This window comes from Nicotiana sylvestris, chromosome 5, assembly GCF_000393655.2.
Source record: "Nicotiana sylvestris chromosome 5, ASM39365v2, whole genome shotgun sequence".
In the NCBI taxonomy this organism is placed as follows: domain Eukaryota; kingdom Viridiplantae; phylum Streptophyta; class Magnoliopsida; order Solanales; family Solanaceae; genus Nicotiana; species Nicotiana sylvestris.
Window position 1 is genome coordinate 172,107,956 of NC_091061.1, and position 13,585 is coordinate 172,121,540.

The following is a 13,585-nucleotide window of genomic DNA, read 5'->3' on the forward strand; positions in this document are numbered from 1 at the left end:
TATATACTGAGGGAAAAAATGGCAGAGAGTGCTATATCTTATTTGGTACATCAGTTTTCAGCTTGGCTCCGCGGTGGACAAAAATGTTTTGAAGGAATTGAACAAGAAATTGTTCATATCAGGGATGCATTTGAACAAATGAGGACTTTCTCAAGAGTAGCTGATGCTAAAGAAGAAGAAGATGCTGGATTACAAGTATGGATCAAACAAGTACAAGAACTTGCACATGATGTCCAAGACATTCTTGAAAAACATGTTGTTATGTGCAACAATTTTCAAGAAAAGGTATCATGGCCATGGAAAAAACCCCATCATTCATTAATGTCTAAGAAGTTCTTAGAAGCTCAGAATGATAATCTTCTAGTGATGTTGGAAGGTGTCAGGGCCCGAATCATCGTCACTTCTGAAGGACACAAAACATTTCTTCAGAAATATGGTGCTATACCAACTGTGGAAAGTAGCAATATTTCATGGTGCAATAACCATGAAGAAGTAATTCTTGAAGATGATGCAGATCTTGTAGGTGTTGAAAATCATAAATCAATGCTTCTTGACTGGTTACTTTCTGATGATCAAGAATGGAAATTGCTTTCTATAGTTGGAACTAGAGGTATAGGGAAAACTGCCCTAGTCAAGAAAATCTTTGATGATGCAGCAGTGAGTAAGAATTTCAATCGAACTATATGGATTGAGATTCCAAGGTTTTCTGATGTTACAGATATGTTGTTGAGCATGGTTAATCTAAACGATGACCATACCCGTCGAGCACTTGAAACCATGAATGGTAACATGTTGGCACAGTACCTTCAACAAACCTTTGAGACATTGAGGTACTTTGTTGTCCTTGATGATGTCCCTGATATTGACACATGGAGGACTCTCAAATATTTATTTCCTAGTAAAAGCCGTGGAAGCAGGGTTATCATCATATCGCGTTTTGCTGAAATATGCCATGCCATTTGTGCAGAAACTGGTGGTGATAGTCATGTTTATAGTTGGAAGCCTTTGTCTGAAGAAGAATCTTGGATTCTTTTCTGCAGAAAGGTATTCTCAGGCAGCCTGTTATGTCCTCCATCTTTGATGCAAATCTCCAAAGACATCGTAGAAAAATGCAATGGTTTGCCACTGGCAATTTTGTTGATTGCTGGTGCACTGGCTACTAAAGGGAACAGAACAGAGGCGTGGGACTTGTTTCGTGGCAACCTTGTTGACAAGTTACAAGGTAGTTATAGTGAAGTCGAGCACATGAAAAAGATACTCGGTCTATGTTATCAAGACTTGCCTTTCTATCTCAAGTCTTGTTTCACATATCTGAGCATAATTCCAAAAGATCATGTCATTAATAAGAAGAGACTGATTCGACTATGGGCAGCAGAAGGACTTGTCCTTGAAAGAGAAGGAAAGGGAATTGCACAAGTTGCTGAAAGCTATCTCAATGAACTTGCAAACAGAAGCTTGATCCAAGTTACCAAAAAGTACCCTGATGGATGGCTACAATCATTCAGCATTCATAACATGTGGTATGAAACCATTCTTTCTAAGTCGGGGGAAAGGGTCGTTACAACTATAGCTAATGGGGAAGGAACAAAAAGACCTCACAAAGTCAGACATCTAATAATCGCTGATGAATTGGCTAATGATATACAAGATGTTGATCGGTTTAAGCATCTTCACTCTCTGATAACGTTCAGGTCATCAGATTCTGTCACTAATTCATTCTTGTTGAAGCCGTTATGTGGCAGTTTCAAGCTACTCAAGGTCTTAGATTTAACAGGAGCCCTACTGGTGAGCATACCAGAAGAAGTCTTTGAATTAGTACATCTCAAGCTTTTGAACTTGAGGAACACTAAGATAAAACATCTGCCAGGATCAATACAGAAGCTTGAGAATCTCGAGTTCTTGGACCTAAGGGATGTTGAAGTTTGGCAAAATGCCAAAGTCCCACATTGGTTGGGAGTTAAGTTTGGAGGGGATTTTTCCCCTATAAAAGAAGGCCTAATGTTTAGGATTGAGACACACCTCTCATTTGCCTTCTCATCTGTTTAAGGCATTTGTATCTTCTCTCTTTAGTATTATTTCACTTGTATTTTTGGAGTGAAATAAAATATTGGTTGTGTCCGAGGAGTAGGCAAAATTAGCCGAACCTCGTAAATTCTGGTGTTCCCTTTATTGTTGCTTTATTGTCTTATTTATTATTTGGTGGCTGTCATAATTTTTGGTATAGTAGTTGTGACTTATTCACACTATATACATTTGGCTTCCGCAACAATTGGTATCAGAGCCAAGGTACTGTCTTAGTATGCTCTGTGGTTGCAGCATAGTCTGATCTTCCACATCAGAAAAGATTTATCTTGGTAACTGAGTCAAGGTTCTGTCTGAGTATGCTCTGTAGTTGCAGCTTAGTCTGATCTTCTACATCAGAAAGGAAATAATCTTGATTTGTGTCGTCAGCTATTAAATAATATTTGTGTCAAATATGGGGGACAATAAACAAGAAGAATCTACATCAAGTGTCAACAATACGCCATCATTGGCATCTTCGCTTATGACAAGAATTGTGTCAAATGCGAAATTTGCGGTCGAAATATTTGACGGGTCCGGACATTTTGGGATGTGGCAAGGCGAGGTTCTAGATGTCCTTTTTCAACAAGGGCTAGATCTGGCCATTGAAGAAAAGAAACCAGATGTTATTGGAGAAGAAGATTGGAGAATTATCAACCGTGTTGCTTGCGGTACCATTCGATCCTACCTTGCTAGAGAGCAGAAATATCCATACACAAAGGAAACTTCTGCAAGTAAATTATGGAAAGCACTGGAGGATAAATTTTTGAAGAAAAACAGTCAAAATAAATTGTACATGAAGAAGAGACTGTTTCACTTCACCTATGTTCCTGGTACCACGATGAATGAACATATCACCAGTTTCAATAAGTTGGTCACAGATTTGCAAAATATGGATACAACTTATGATGATGGTGACTTGGCCTTAATGTTGTTGGCGTCACTTCCTGATGAGTACGAGCACCTTGAAACTACTCTACTCCATGGAAATGACGAAATTTCTCTCAGAGAAGTTTGTTCAGCTTTGTACAGCTATGAACAAAGAAAGCGAGAAAAACAGAAGGGCGGAGAAGGAGAAGCACTGTTTGTGAGGGGTCGTCCTCAAAATCAAACGAGGACAAAGAAGGGAAGATCCAAGTCAAGATCCAGACCCAGCAAAGATGAATGTGCCTTTTGTCGAGAAAAAGGGCACTGGAAGAAAGACTGTCCGAAGTTGAAGAATAAGGCCAAACATAACAATGGAAAGGCTATTATGGATTCAAATGTAGCTGATTGTGATGATTCAGACTTCTCATTAGTTACAACAGAGTCATCAACATCATCAGACATATGGTTGATGGACTCGGCTTGTAGCTATCATATGTGTCCCAACAGGGACTGGTTCGTGGAATTTCAAGAAGGAGAATATGGAGTCATCCACACAGCGGATAACAGCCCTCTTACCTCATATGGCATTGGTTCAATACGATTAAGGAACCATGATGGAATGATCAGAACATTGATAGATGTTCGATATGTACCGGATTTGAAGAAGAATCTCATCTCTGTGGGAGCCCTAGAATCAAAAGGGTTCAAAATCATTGCAGAAAATGGAGTGATGAGAGTATGCTCCGGTGCACTAGTGGTAATGAAGGCTAATCGGAAGAATAATAATATGTACCGCTATCGTGGCAGTACAGTTATTGGGACAGCGACAGTAACATCCAGTGACGACAAAGAGGCAGAAGCAACCAAGCTATGGCACATGCGCTTGGGACATGCTGGAGGAAAATCCTTGAAAACTCTATCAGATCAAGGATTGTTAAAAGGAGTAAAGGCTTGCAACTTGGAGTTTTGTGAGCATTGTGTTAAAGGGAAACAGACAAGGGTTAAATTTGGTACAGCGATCCATAATACTAAAGGCATTTTGGATTATGTACACTCTGATGTTTGGGGTCCTTCCAAAACACCTTCATTGGGTGGGAAGCACTATTTTGTAACCTTTGTTGATGATTTTTCCCGAAGAGTATGGGTGTATACAATGAAGAGCAAAGATGAAGTGTTGGGAATTTTTCTCAAATGGAAGATGATGGTGGAGAATCAGACAGGCAGGAGAATCAAGTGTATTCGCACAGACAATGGAGGTGAATACAAAAATGATCATTTCAATAAGGTCTGTGAAAATGATGGCATCATCCGACACTTCACTGTTAGACATACACCACAACAGAATGGAGTGGCAGAACGTATGAACCGGACCTTGCTGGAGAAGGTACGGTGTATGTTGTCCAATGCTGGCTTGGGCAAAGAATTTTGGGCTGAGGCAATTACATATGCATGTCACCTCATTAATCGTCTACCATCTGCTGCTATTGATGGCAAAACACCATTTGAAAAATGGTACGGAAAACCTGCTGTAGATTATAACTCTTTGCACGTGTTTGGCTCAACTGCATATTATCATGTGACGGAGTCAAAATTGGATCCAAGGGCAAAGAAGGCTATTTTTATGGGAATTACTTCTGGAGTCAAAGGATATCGCTTATGGTGTCCTATGACAAAGAAAGTAATGTTCAGCAGAGATGTTACCTTTGATGAATTTGCTATGGTAAATAAGGTAACAAGAAGATACCAAACAAAATGAAGGTGCTTCTAAGCAGGTGGAGTTTGAGGGAAAATTTATTTTTCCTACACAAGAAGCAGAGGAGGAAACAAATGAAGATTACCCTCTGGAAGGAGAGCCAGTAGAGGAGATTCCAACTCAGGAATCTCAACAACAACTTGAATCAATAGCAACCAGCAGGCCAAAAAGAACAATAACGAAACCTGTTCGTCTCATAGAGACGGTTGCTTGTGCAACCTCAATTGTAGCTGATGATGTTCCTACTACTTACAAAGACGCTGTCCAAAGTTCAGAAGAAGATAAGTGGAGGATTGCCATGAATGATGAAATACAGTCCCTTCATCAGAATCATACATGGAGATTGGCCAATCTCCCGAAGGGAAAGAAAGCAATTGGGTGCAAATGGGTATTTGCAAAGAAAGAAGGATTTCCTAACCAATTAGATGTTCGCTACAAAGCAAGATTGGTGGCCAAAGGATATGCTCAAAAGGAGGGAATTGATTACAATGAAGTGTTTTCTCCAGTTGTAAAACATTCCTCCATTAGAATTATGTTGGCTTTGGTAGCACAATTGGATTTGGAACTAGTTCAGATGGATGTAAAAACTGCGTTTTTACATGGAAACTTGGAGGAGGAAATCTACATGACTCAGCCAGAAGGATTCAAAGTTGCTGGAAAAGAAAATATGGTGTGCAAACTTGAAAAATCGTTGTACGGATTGAAACAATCTTCTAGACAATGGTACAAGCGATTTGACGAGTTTATGTTGCGGCAAGGGTACAAGAGAAGCAAATACGATCATTGTGTGTATTTGCACAAGCTTAAAGATGGTTCCTTTGTATATCTTCTCCTATATGTTGATGATATGTTGATAGCTTCCAAGAATTTGGAAGAAATTGATAAGTTGAAGATTCAACTGAAGAAGGAGTTCGAGATGAAGGATTTGGGTGAGGCAAAGAAAATTCTTGGCATGGAGATAATTAGAGATAGACGTTCAAAGAAACTCTGTTTATCTCAAAAGGAATATTTGAAGAGAGTACTTCAACGTTTTGGCATAGATGACAAGACTAAGCCAGTTAGTACTCCACTTGCTTCCCATTTTAAGCTAAGTACTACTATGTCGCCAATGGATGAAGCTGAACGAGAGTATATGTCAAAGGTACCATACACAAATGTTGTTGGTAGCTTGATGTATGCAATGGTTTGCACAAGGCCTGACATTTCACAAGCTGTTGGAGTTATTAGCAGATATATGCACAATCCAGGGAAGGAGCATTGGCAAGCTGTGAAGTGGATTCTACGGTATATTCATAATACTGTAGATGTCGGGTTAGTTTTTGAGCAGGAAGACAATCAGTCTGTAGTTGGATATTGTGACTCAGATTTTGCGGGTGATATGGACAAACGAAGATCAACTACTGGTTATGTGTTTACTTTTGCAAAGGCACCAGTTAGTTGGAAGTCTACTTTGCAGTCAACAGTTGCTTTGTCTACAACAGAGGCAGAGTACATGGCTATTACAGATGCTGTGAAAGAGGCAATTTGGCTTCAAGGATTGCTAAAGGAGCTTGGTGTTGAACAAAAAGGTATCACAATTTTTTGTGATAGTCAAAGTGCTATTCAATTAGCGAAGAACCAAGTTTATCATGCAAGGACGAAGCACATTGATGTTCGGTATCATTTCGTACGAGAAGTCATAGAAAAAGGTGGAGTCACGGTGAAGAAAATTCATACTACAGAGAATCCTGCTGATATGCTGACAAAGGTGGTGACTGCGGTCAAGTTTCAACATTGTTTGGATTTGATCAACATTGTTGAACACTGAAGATTGAAGATGAAGACACAACCAAAATTTGTTATTGAGAGAGAATTGAAAATGTGGAATTTTGCCAAGGTGGAGATTTGTTGAAGTTTGGCAAAATGCCAAAGTCCCACATTGGTTGGGAGTTAAGTTTGGAGGGGATTTTTCCCCTATAAAAGAAGGCCTAATGTTTAGGATTGAGACACACCTCTCATTTGCCTTCTCATCTGTTTAAGGCATTTGTATCTTCTCTCTTTAGTATTATTTCACTTGTATTTTTGGAGTGAAATAAAATATTGGTTGTGTCCGAGGAGTAGGCAAAATTAGCTGAACCTCGTAAATTCTGGTGTTCCCTTTATTGTTGCTTTATTGTCTTATTTATTATTTGGTGGCTGTCATAATTTTTGGTATAGTAGTTGTGACTTATTCACACTATATACATTTGGCTTCCGCAACAAGGGACACATTGGTAAACAAATTGCCTGATGAGATTCTAAGGCTTCAACATCTTCGCCATGTCCTCATTTATCGCTGGGGTGCTGATTTTTTGCATGGTTTCAAAGCCCCTAAGAACATAGGGACTCTTGTGTCCTTAGAAATGGTGAATCTTATAAATGCCACTGCAAGTACAGTGATTGAACTGGGAAAGTTAACAAGACTACAAATATTAGAAATCGCGGAACTGAGAAGAAAACATGGAAGGGATCTTTGTTCTTCCCTTGACAAGTTGATAAATCTACAACAACTATCAATCTCATCTTATGGGGTAAGTGACATTATTGATTTGCACTATCCCCTTTCTTCTACACACACATCCCTCCGAATATTGCTCTTCGAAGGATGTCTAGAGAGGTTTCCACAATGGGTAACATCTCTTCAAGCCTTAGCCACAATTCATCTAAAATGGAGCAAGTTAGTGGAAAATGCACTAGACAGTCTTCAAGATTTGCCCAACCTTGTAAAACTAGTGCTAGACCAGGCCTATGAAGGCGAAGAATTGAGGTTCAGGGCAAGTGGATTCAAAAAACTGAAAGACTTACGTATTCTGCACTCTACAAAACTGAGACAGATTAAAGTGGAAGAGGGCGCAATGCCTTCTCTTTATGAGCTTCAATTGCGCAACTGCGGATTAATGGAGGAGTTGCCCTTAGGGATTGAACATTTGAGCATGCTTCAGTATCTTTCGCTGGAACAAATGTCCGAGAAGTTGTTAATGACTGTGCAGCTTAAGGACAGTCAAAGTGGGGATTACTGGAAAGTTGCTCATATTCACGGACTTCATATAGACTAGAAGACTTGCAGAAAAGCTGAAAGGTTATTAGGAATGAGATAATGCAAGAGAAGAGATTAGTAACATGTTTTTGATAATTTAGATTCAAACTTTTAAGATTATAGTAGTTCAAAATATTAGTACTCTTTACTTCTTATTTTCTTATCTTTGGGTTTCTCATTCTGAACTTCCTGACTCACAAACAGGGACGGAGGGCGGAAGGGAGTTCATTCGCATCCCTTCCGCCGAAAAATTACAAACTTTTCTTTTATGTATATATGTATATAAATATTAAATGTTTTTTTGTTTTTTTGGCAATCCGCTAGGCAAGCGCCTAGGGCTAAGTTTTTTATTAATAAAAGAACAGAAAAATACAACAAATAGGAAAAGTACAAATAAGGGGGACAATAACACCGGTATTGTTACCCATATGCCTTGGCTATATAATCACTCCTCTGCGCCTCACACTGCCTTATGATGACAGCCTCATGTAGAGGATTCATGGTGTAGCTGTCGGCAACGTCTCACGAGGGCATATAATCTCATAACCGTGTGGATATTTTCCAAAGGCATAGGACCAAGGCAACACAAACCGGGCTAAACCTTACCTTACTAATCCTATTGAGGCAAATAAAAAGCATCGCTTACTAACAAGCATGTAAAAAGAAAGAACTGGAAAGAACCAAATATTTAATGATCATCACAGAGTTTATAACATACTCTGTGATGATATTACAAATGAGTATACTAACATAATGGTAGAATAAAATGATGAAGGAATTAAAATGTTGTCCCTTCTTGTCCGAACTTGTAATTTCTTCAATTTGTAACTCTTTTTCATCACAATCCCAATTCTTCAAGATGTATTCAAAATTCATGATTTCTTTTTTGAACGATTGGACTTTGTTGATGTAGTTGGGGCGGCCTTCTTTTGTTTGGCAACTCTCATTGGAGGTTCGCCTAACATTTAAAAAATCACTAACCTTGTCATCCCAACTATTCTTCCTTGTATGAGATTTGCAAATTTTTCCACTATGCATTGGTGATAAATCCCCTTTTCTTGCCGCCTCTTCTCTACACTGTTGTAACATTGCATCTTCTTCTCCTTGTTCAAAAAACTCTCTCCCTAAATTCACAGGTTGTGGTTCATTTTGAATCGTATCTAGTGACACCAAGGCAGATTCTCCGGTTGCCACCATTGCCTTACTTTGTTGTTGTCCAATGTGTTGTAATTTGTTGTTATTCCTACCTACAGGACCTGTGCTAGATGTAATAGGATTTACAGGTATGGAACTTACCATAGCTTCCAAAAGCTTTCTCTCCTCCTCTGAAATAACTGGTTTAGTGGTGACCAGTTGCTGCTGCCCAGTTTTTGCCCGATCAGCTGTAGGATGTGCAGCTTTAACAGTTTGCCTTGTACATGCTGTTGCAGCTTGACTTGGACTTGTATTTGGGGAACAGCTCTTAGCACCTATAGTAAGCTGCTTGGAAGAAGTTGCTACATGTTGAGGCAAAATTCCAGCTGGGGCATTTTGAATTGCAGCACTAGGAGACATTCTGGGAACAAATGCAGGAGCATGGAGGTTTAATTTGCTCGTGGGGACTGCTGCAATTTTCCCATGAGACTTTGACTTAACTAGAGAGTCAAGCTCCTCACCTGCACTCTCCTGATCCACCTCCTCGTCACCTTCTTCAGCTGAGTATCCTGCAAAACCATCGCCCCAGTCCTCCTCTTCATATTCGTCTCGTTGATCTTGCCACAGTTTAGATGTAATAGCCTTAAGCCTCACGTTTGTTTGTATAACCTCGTTGTTATTCCCCGTTGACAACATAAACTGTCTAGATTCACCTTCTAATTCCCCAAACGACTCCGCAGATTGAGAAGGGATATCATATACGGAGGTGTTCAAAGTGACCACAGGTTGTTTCACAACAGTAGAATTTTTCATCATTTTATTCTGAGCATCTTTGATGATTTGTTCTACTTGAGGGTTGGAAAAATGCATTGTAGGTGCATTTGAACTGTGTGCCTCTGCCTTTTGCTTATCAACACGAAAAATGTCCTTCGAAATAGTGAGACGATCACCAATGTTCTTGGAGATTTGCTGCTGCGTGTTACTGCGTAAAGGTTGTGGTTGCCCATTTTTTGGAGTTGTGTTCATCATCATAGCTGCTTGGGCATTCTCTACCATTTTAGCTAGCTCTGTATTGGAAATGTGCATTGTTGTTGTAGGATCATCATGTACTTGACTTGCCTCAACAATGTGATTTTTATCTGTTGCAATCCCAAGTCGATCATTTAAACCTGTGTCACCCTGCACCAGTTGCAATATGATATTCTTTAATCAAATGAACAACCCGCTCTCATAGCAGTTAATAGTACGATCAAGATTCATGTCCATTCAGCTGTCTACATTTTCTTTTTCAGTCCATCTCTCCTATCCTCATATACTACCTGAACTGAGCTTGTAAAGTTGCAGACATTTCTTCTCTTCTTACACTGGGTTTTTCTAAAATCTCCTAGTTCAAATGGGAAAAAATGCTTCCACAAAATATCCAAGCAATAACTTTTGTAGACTGAGCTACCAAATAATTTGCACGTAAAAACAAAATGTCTGATAATTTCAGAAGCTCCTTTTTCCTTGGTTTAGAAGTACGTATTTACCATATAATAAGTCATATTCATCTTTCTTTTTAATATATTGAAGGATTCAAAAGAAATAATACACTTTCTATTTCGAAGCTCATGCAGTTTCATGCAATTATTGGCAAAAACAAACCACAACTCGCATGAGTTCGTAGGTAAAAAGGGCCACAGAAAAGGACGGCCAGTTCTTTAAAAGGCGGTGACATAAACTTCAAATATATACAAGACCGTGGTGCATACCTTACTAGTATTTGCTCACACCAGGAGGCAAGAAAGAACTGATCCAGCAAATGCTACCCCTTACGATCTTATAAGTTCTTTACAAGGAGGATTTGGTCCCGACCTGTAACGCTCCTTATATTAATAAAAGTTTCAAGACACGCTAATTATATAATTAAAATATTATTATTATTTTTTTCTTGCCTATAGTAAATATATATATGTGTGTGTACACACATACTTAAATAATTGGATATACAATTAGAAAAATATTAACAATTTTAATATTATTACTTATTAAAAGTGGGTATCATTAATTATTAGTTAAGTTAAAAAAAAAAAGTAAAAGACTTAAAATTGGGCTTAAAGCCCATAGAATAGGTTGGACGTAAGATAAGAAAAAAAGGCTTAAAGCCTGGCACGAAAAGGGGGCAAAGGAAGTGGGTTTCAAAAAAATACAAAGCAACAATTCAATAATTAGACTAAGGGCAGAGACGAAGCAATAAGTTCCCGCGACCATTCACTCAGACAATCCAATTTCTAGGGTTCTTTACAATTCACTAATTCTTGCACTCAGGTATATAAAATTTCTTATTGTCAATTACCCTACAGTAGTAATAGGTAAGATTAAATAGTTAATTCCTTTCTTTCTCTGCATCAACAGTAAATCCTATGTTTAGGTCTGAAACTTTGAAATTAATTAAAATGCACTGGTTGTTGTAGAATCAATTGTTTGATGGGTATAAATTGGACTGGGGTCTACGTATCGGCTCAAGGAGTATTGAGGTGAGTTGACATAACTCTTTACTAAAGTGGTTTAACTCACAAAAGCACGCACACAAGGTGTTTGATGAATTGCATAAAAGAGTTAATATATACTTAATGGGAGTAGTAAGTACTTATTAGCTTAGAATTATTTTCTAGCTAAAGTTTAGATGATTATTTGGATCTATATGCATAAATTTCAGATTTTTATATTATTCTTATATGCCATTTTCATGTTGAAAACTCATGAAAGATCAAGAACCTTTATAAATACTTTTGAATGTTTATTTCATTCTTGTGTCATGTCTTACATTTAAGGATACCAGTATGAGTATGTATAACAGATTTAGACTTGAAAAGTCACAAGAAGAAGTTTTAGAAAGAAAAGATTTTTGGGGGTATCCTTTATTCTGAGAAGGGGTCATCGTCCAGGCCTAGGGTCCTGACCAAGGCGTTGACTTCCTGAAACTACTTGTGCCAAAGTAGGGAGCACATGAGCCGAGGGTCTCGTTGCTGAGAATTTACTTAGTCATACTAAGGTATGAGACATGAGCGCTGAGAACCATGAAGTGAGTGGCACCTCGTGGATTGGGCCTATTCGATCAGGTTGGGATCGAACCCGTGCCGAACACACGGTGACTGAGATAGAATTAAGGCAGGATAGTTGGAACTCCCAAAGTATAAAGTGAAGTATTTTTTTTATGAGTAAGAAAAAGAAAAGAATTTCTTTTAGAATATTCATGAACTGCTATTATGCAATTATTTTAGAATTATTCTTATAAGTTTTATGTTTTACATGCATTTAGAACCTTTGCTCATAATGTATATGTTATTAAAGTTTCGCCCCTGTTGTTGAGACTCACTGAGTACAATGGATGGTACTGACGTTCTCTTTTGGGAACCTACGTTGATCTGCGGTACAACGTAGGAACTGGATTTGCAGGCGAGCAGGCTACGAGTTAGGACTTCCTTCTCTTCCGGTGCTATTGGTGAGCTCCGCTTTTGTTCGTGGAGTATTCCTTAGAGTCATCTTTATTTAGTTATTTCTTTGTTACTTAGAGAACTGACCAGGAAATCTCATGTCCTGAGCAGTGCGTCAGTTTATCAGTAGAGGCTTCATAGACATAGTCGTTGGGTTAAGATTCAGATATTTTTGATAATAACTTAGCAGCATTTTATTGGTTACTACGAATAAAGTTTTGAAGTTGGCTTATTTTATATATTTAAATCATTTAAAAGTATTTGGTTACAGTAGTGTTTTGTGGCATATAAAGTTTGAGATTATAATAGATTTGATAAGCGGAGATGGTCCGCTCGGTCATGTTTAGTGATCGAATGTCGGTCCCGGCTTGTTCAGAAAATGGGTCGTGACACGACCAGCCTTAACTAAGTACAAGTCATTTGTTTGGAAAAGCTCTTCAAAGTTTTCAGCCTGTAACCACTCTCAGAATAAAATGAAGATTTGCTGACTGCAGAGAGAAACCGATTAGTAACAGACATTGTTAAATTCGCATTATCTTCGATTACCAATCTCAATAAGGAAGTGTCACTTACATTCAGCTTTACTCCAAGTGAAATTAAGTCTTTTAACAAATTTCTTGTTAACAAAAAAAAAATATCCTCTTGGTAGTAAAAACAAAAGGAACAATACCTAAACAACAATTATCAGGCCTGAGCATACACTTGTCCTCTTTCACATAGAAAAATCACATAAAGAACAAAGATAAGACATTTTTGAACTATTAGACACTTAATTACCCCAAAATAAAGACTTGGTAAAGAATTATAGAGACTAAAAACTATAGCTTCAAACTCACAACCAGAACCAATTCCACTATGGCTCACACGTACAACTTTTTCCAGAATCACTGTGGGCTCCCCATAGAATAAAAGATGATCTAGACCACGTATAACTGATGCCATATAATTCTGCTGCATACTTTTATGCTATACTACTGACCCCACAAAGATAATAGAATTGATTCCTTCACGGTAGACATCTCCTAGTTCAATTTTTGTAGCATACCACGATTGCTCCGGACTAACAAAAGGGGTTTAGTGTGGAGATTCTGGTGTAAACATTTGAGTTGACAATCAGTATTTTTAGACAGCCAGTAGTCGACCGAATCAATTGCCGAATTGCTTACCACGTTCTGTGTGTTAAAAGTCATACAGCATGAATTTAGAAAAGAGAAATAGTCCATTTAGTAAACTAGTAAT

The 13,585-nt window shown here is 38.3% G+C and overlaps 1 protein-coding gene across 1 annotated transcript; it reads left to right on the plus strand.

The window, feature by feature from the left end:
- Positions 1 to 18: 18 nt before the first annotated feature.
- LOC104216275 (disease resistance protein RPM1-like) lies at positions 19 to 7,755 on the plus strand. The gene is made up of 2 exons (XM_070147297.1): positions 19 to 1,949; positions 6,924 to 7,755. Exons 1-2 carry the CDS (start codon positions 19 to 21, stop codon positions 7,753 to 7,755), a joined length of 2,763 nt encoding a protein of 920 aa, XP_070003398.1.
- The last annotated feature ends 5,830 nt before the right edge of the window (positions 7,756 to 13,585 follow it).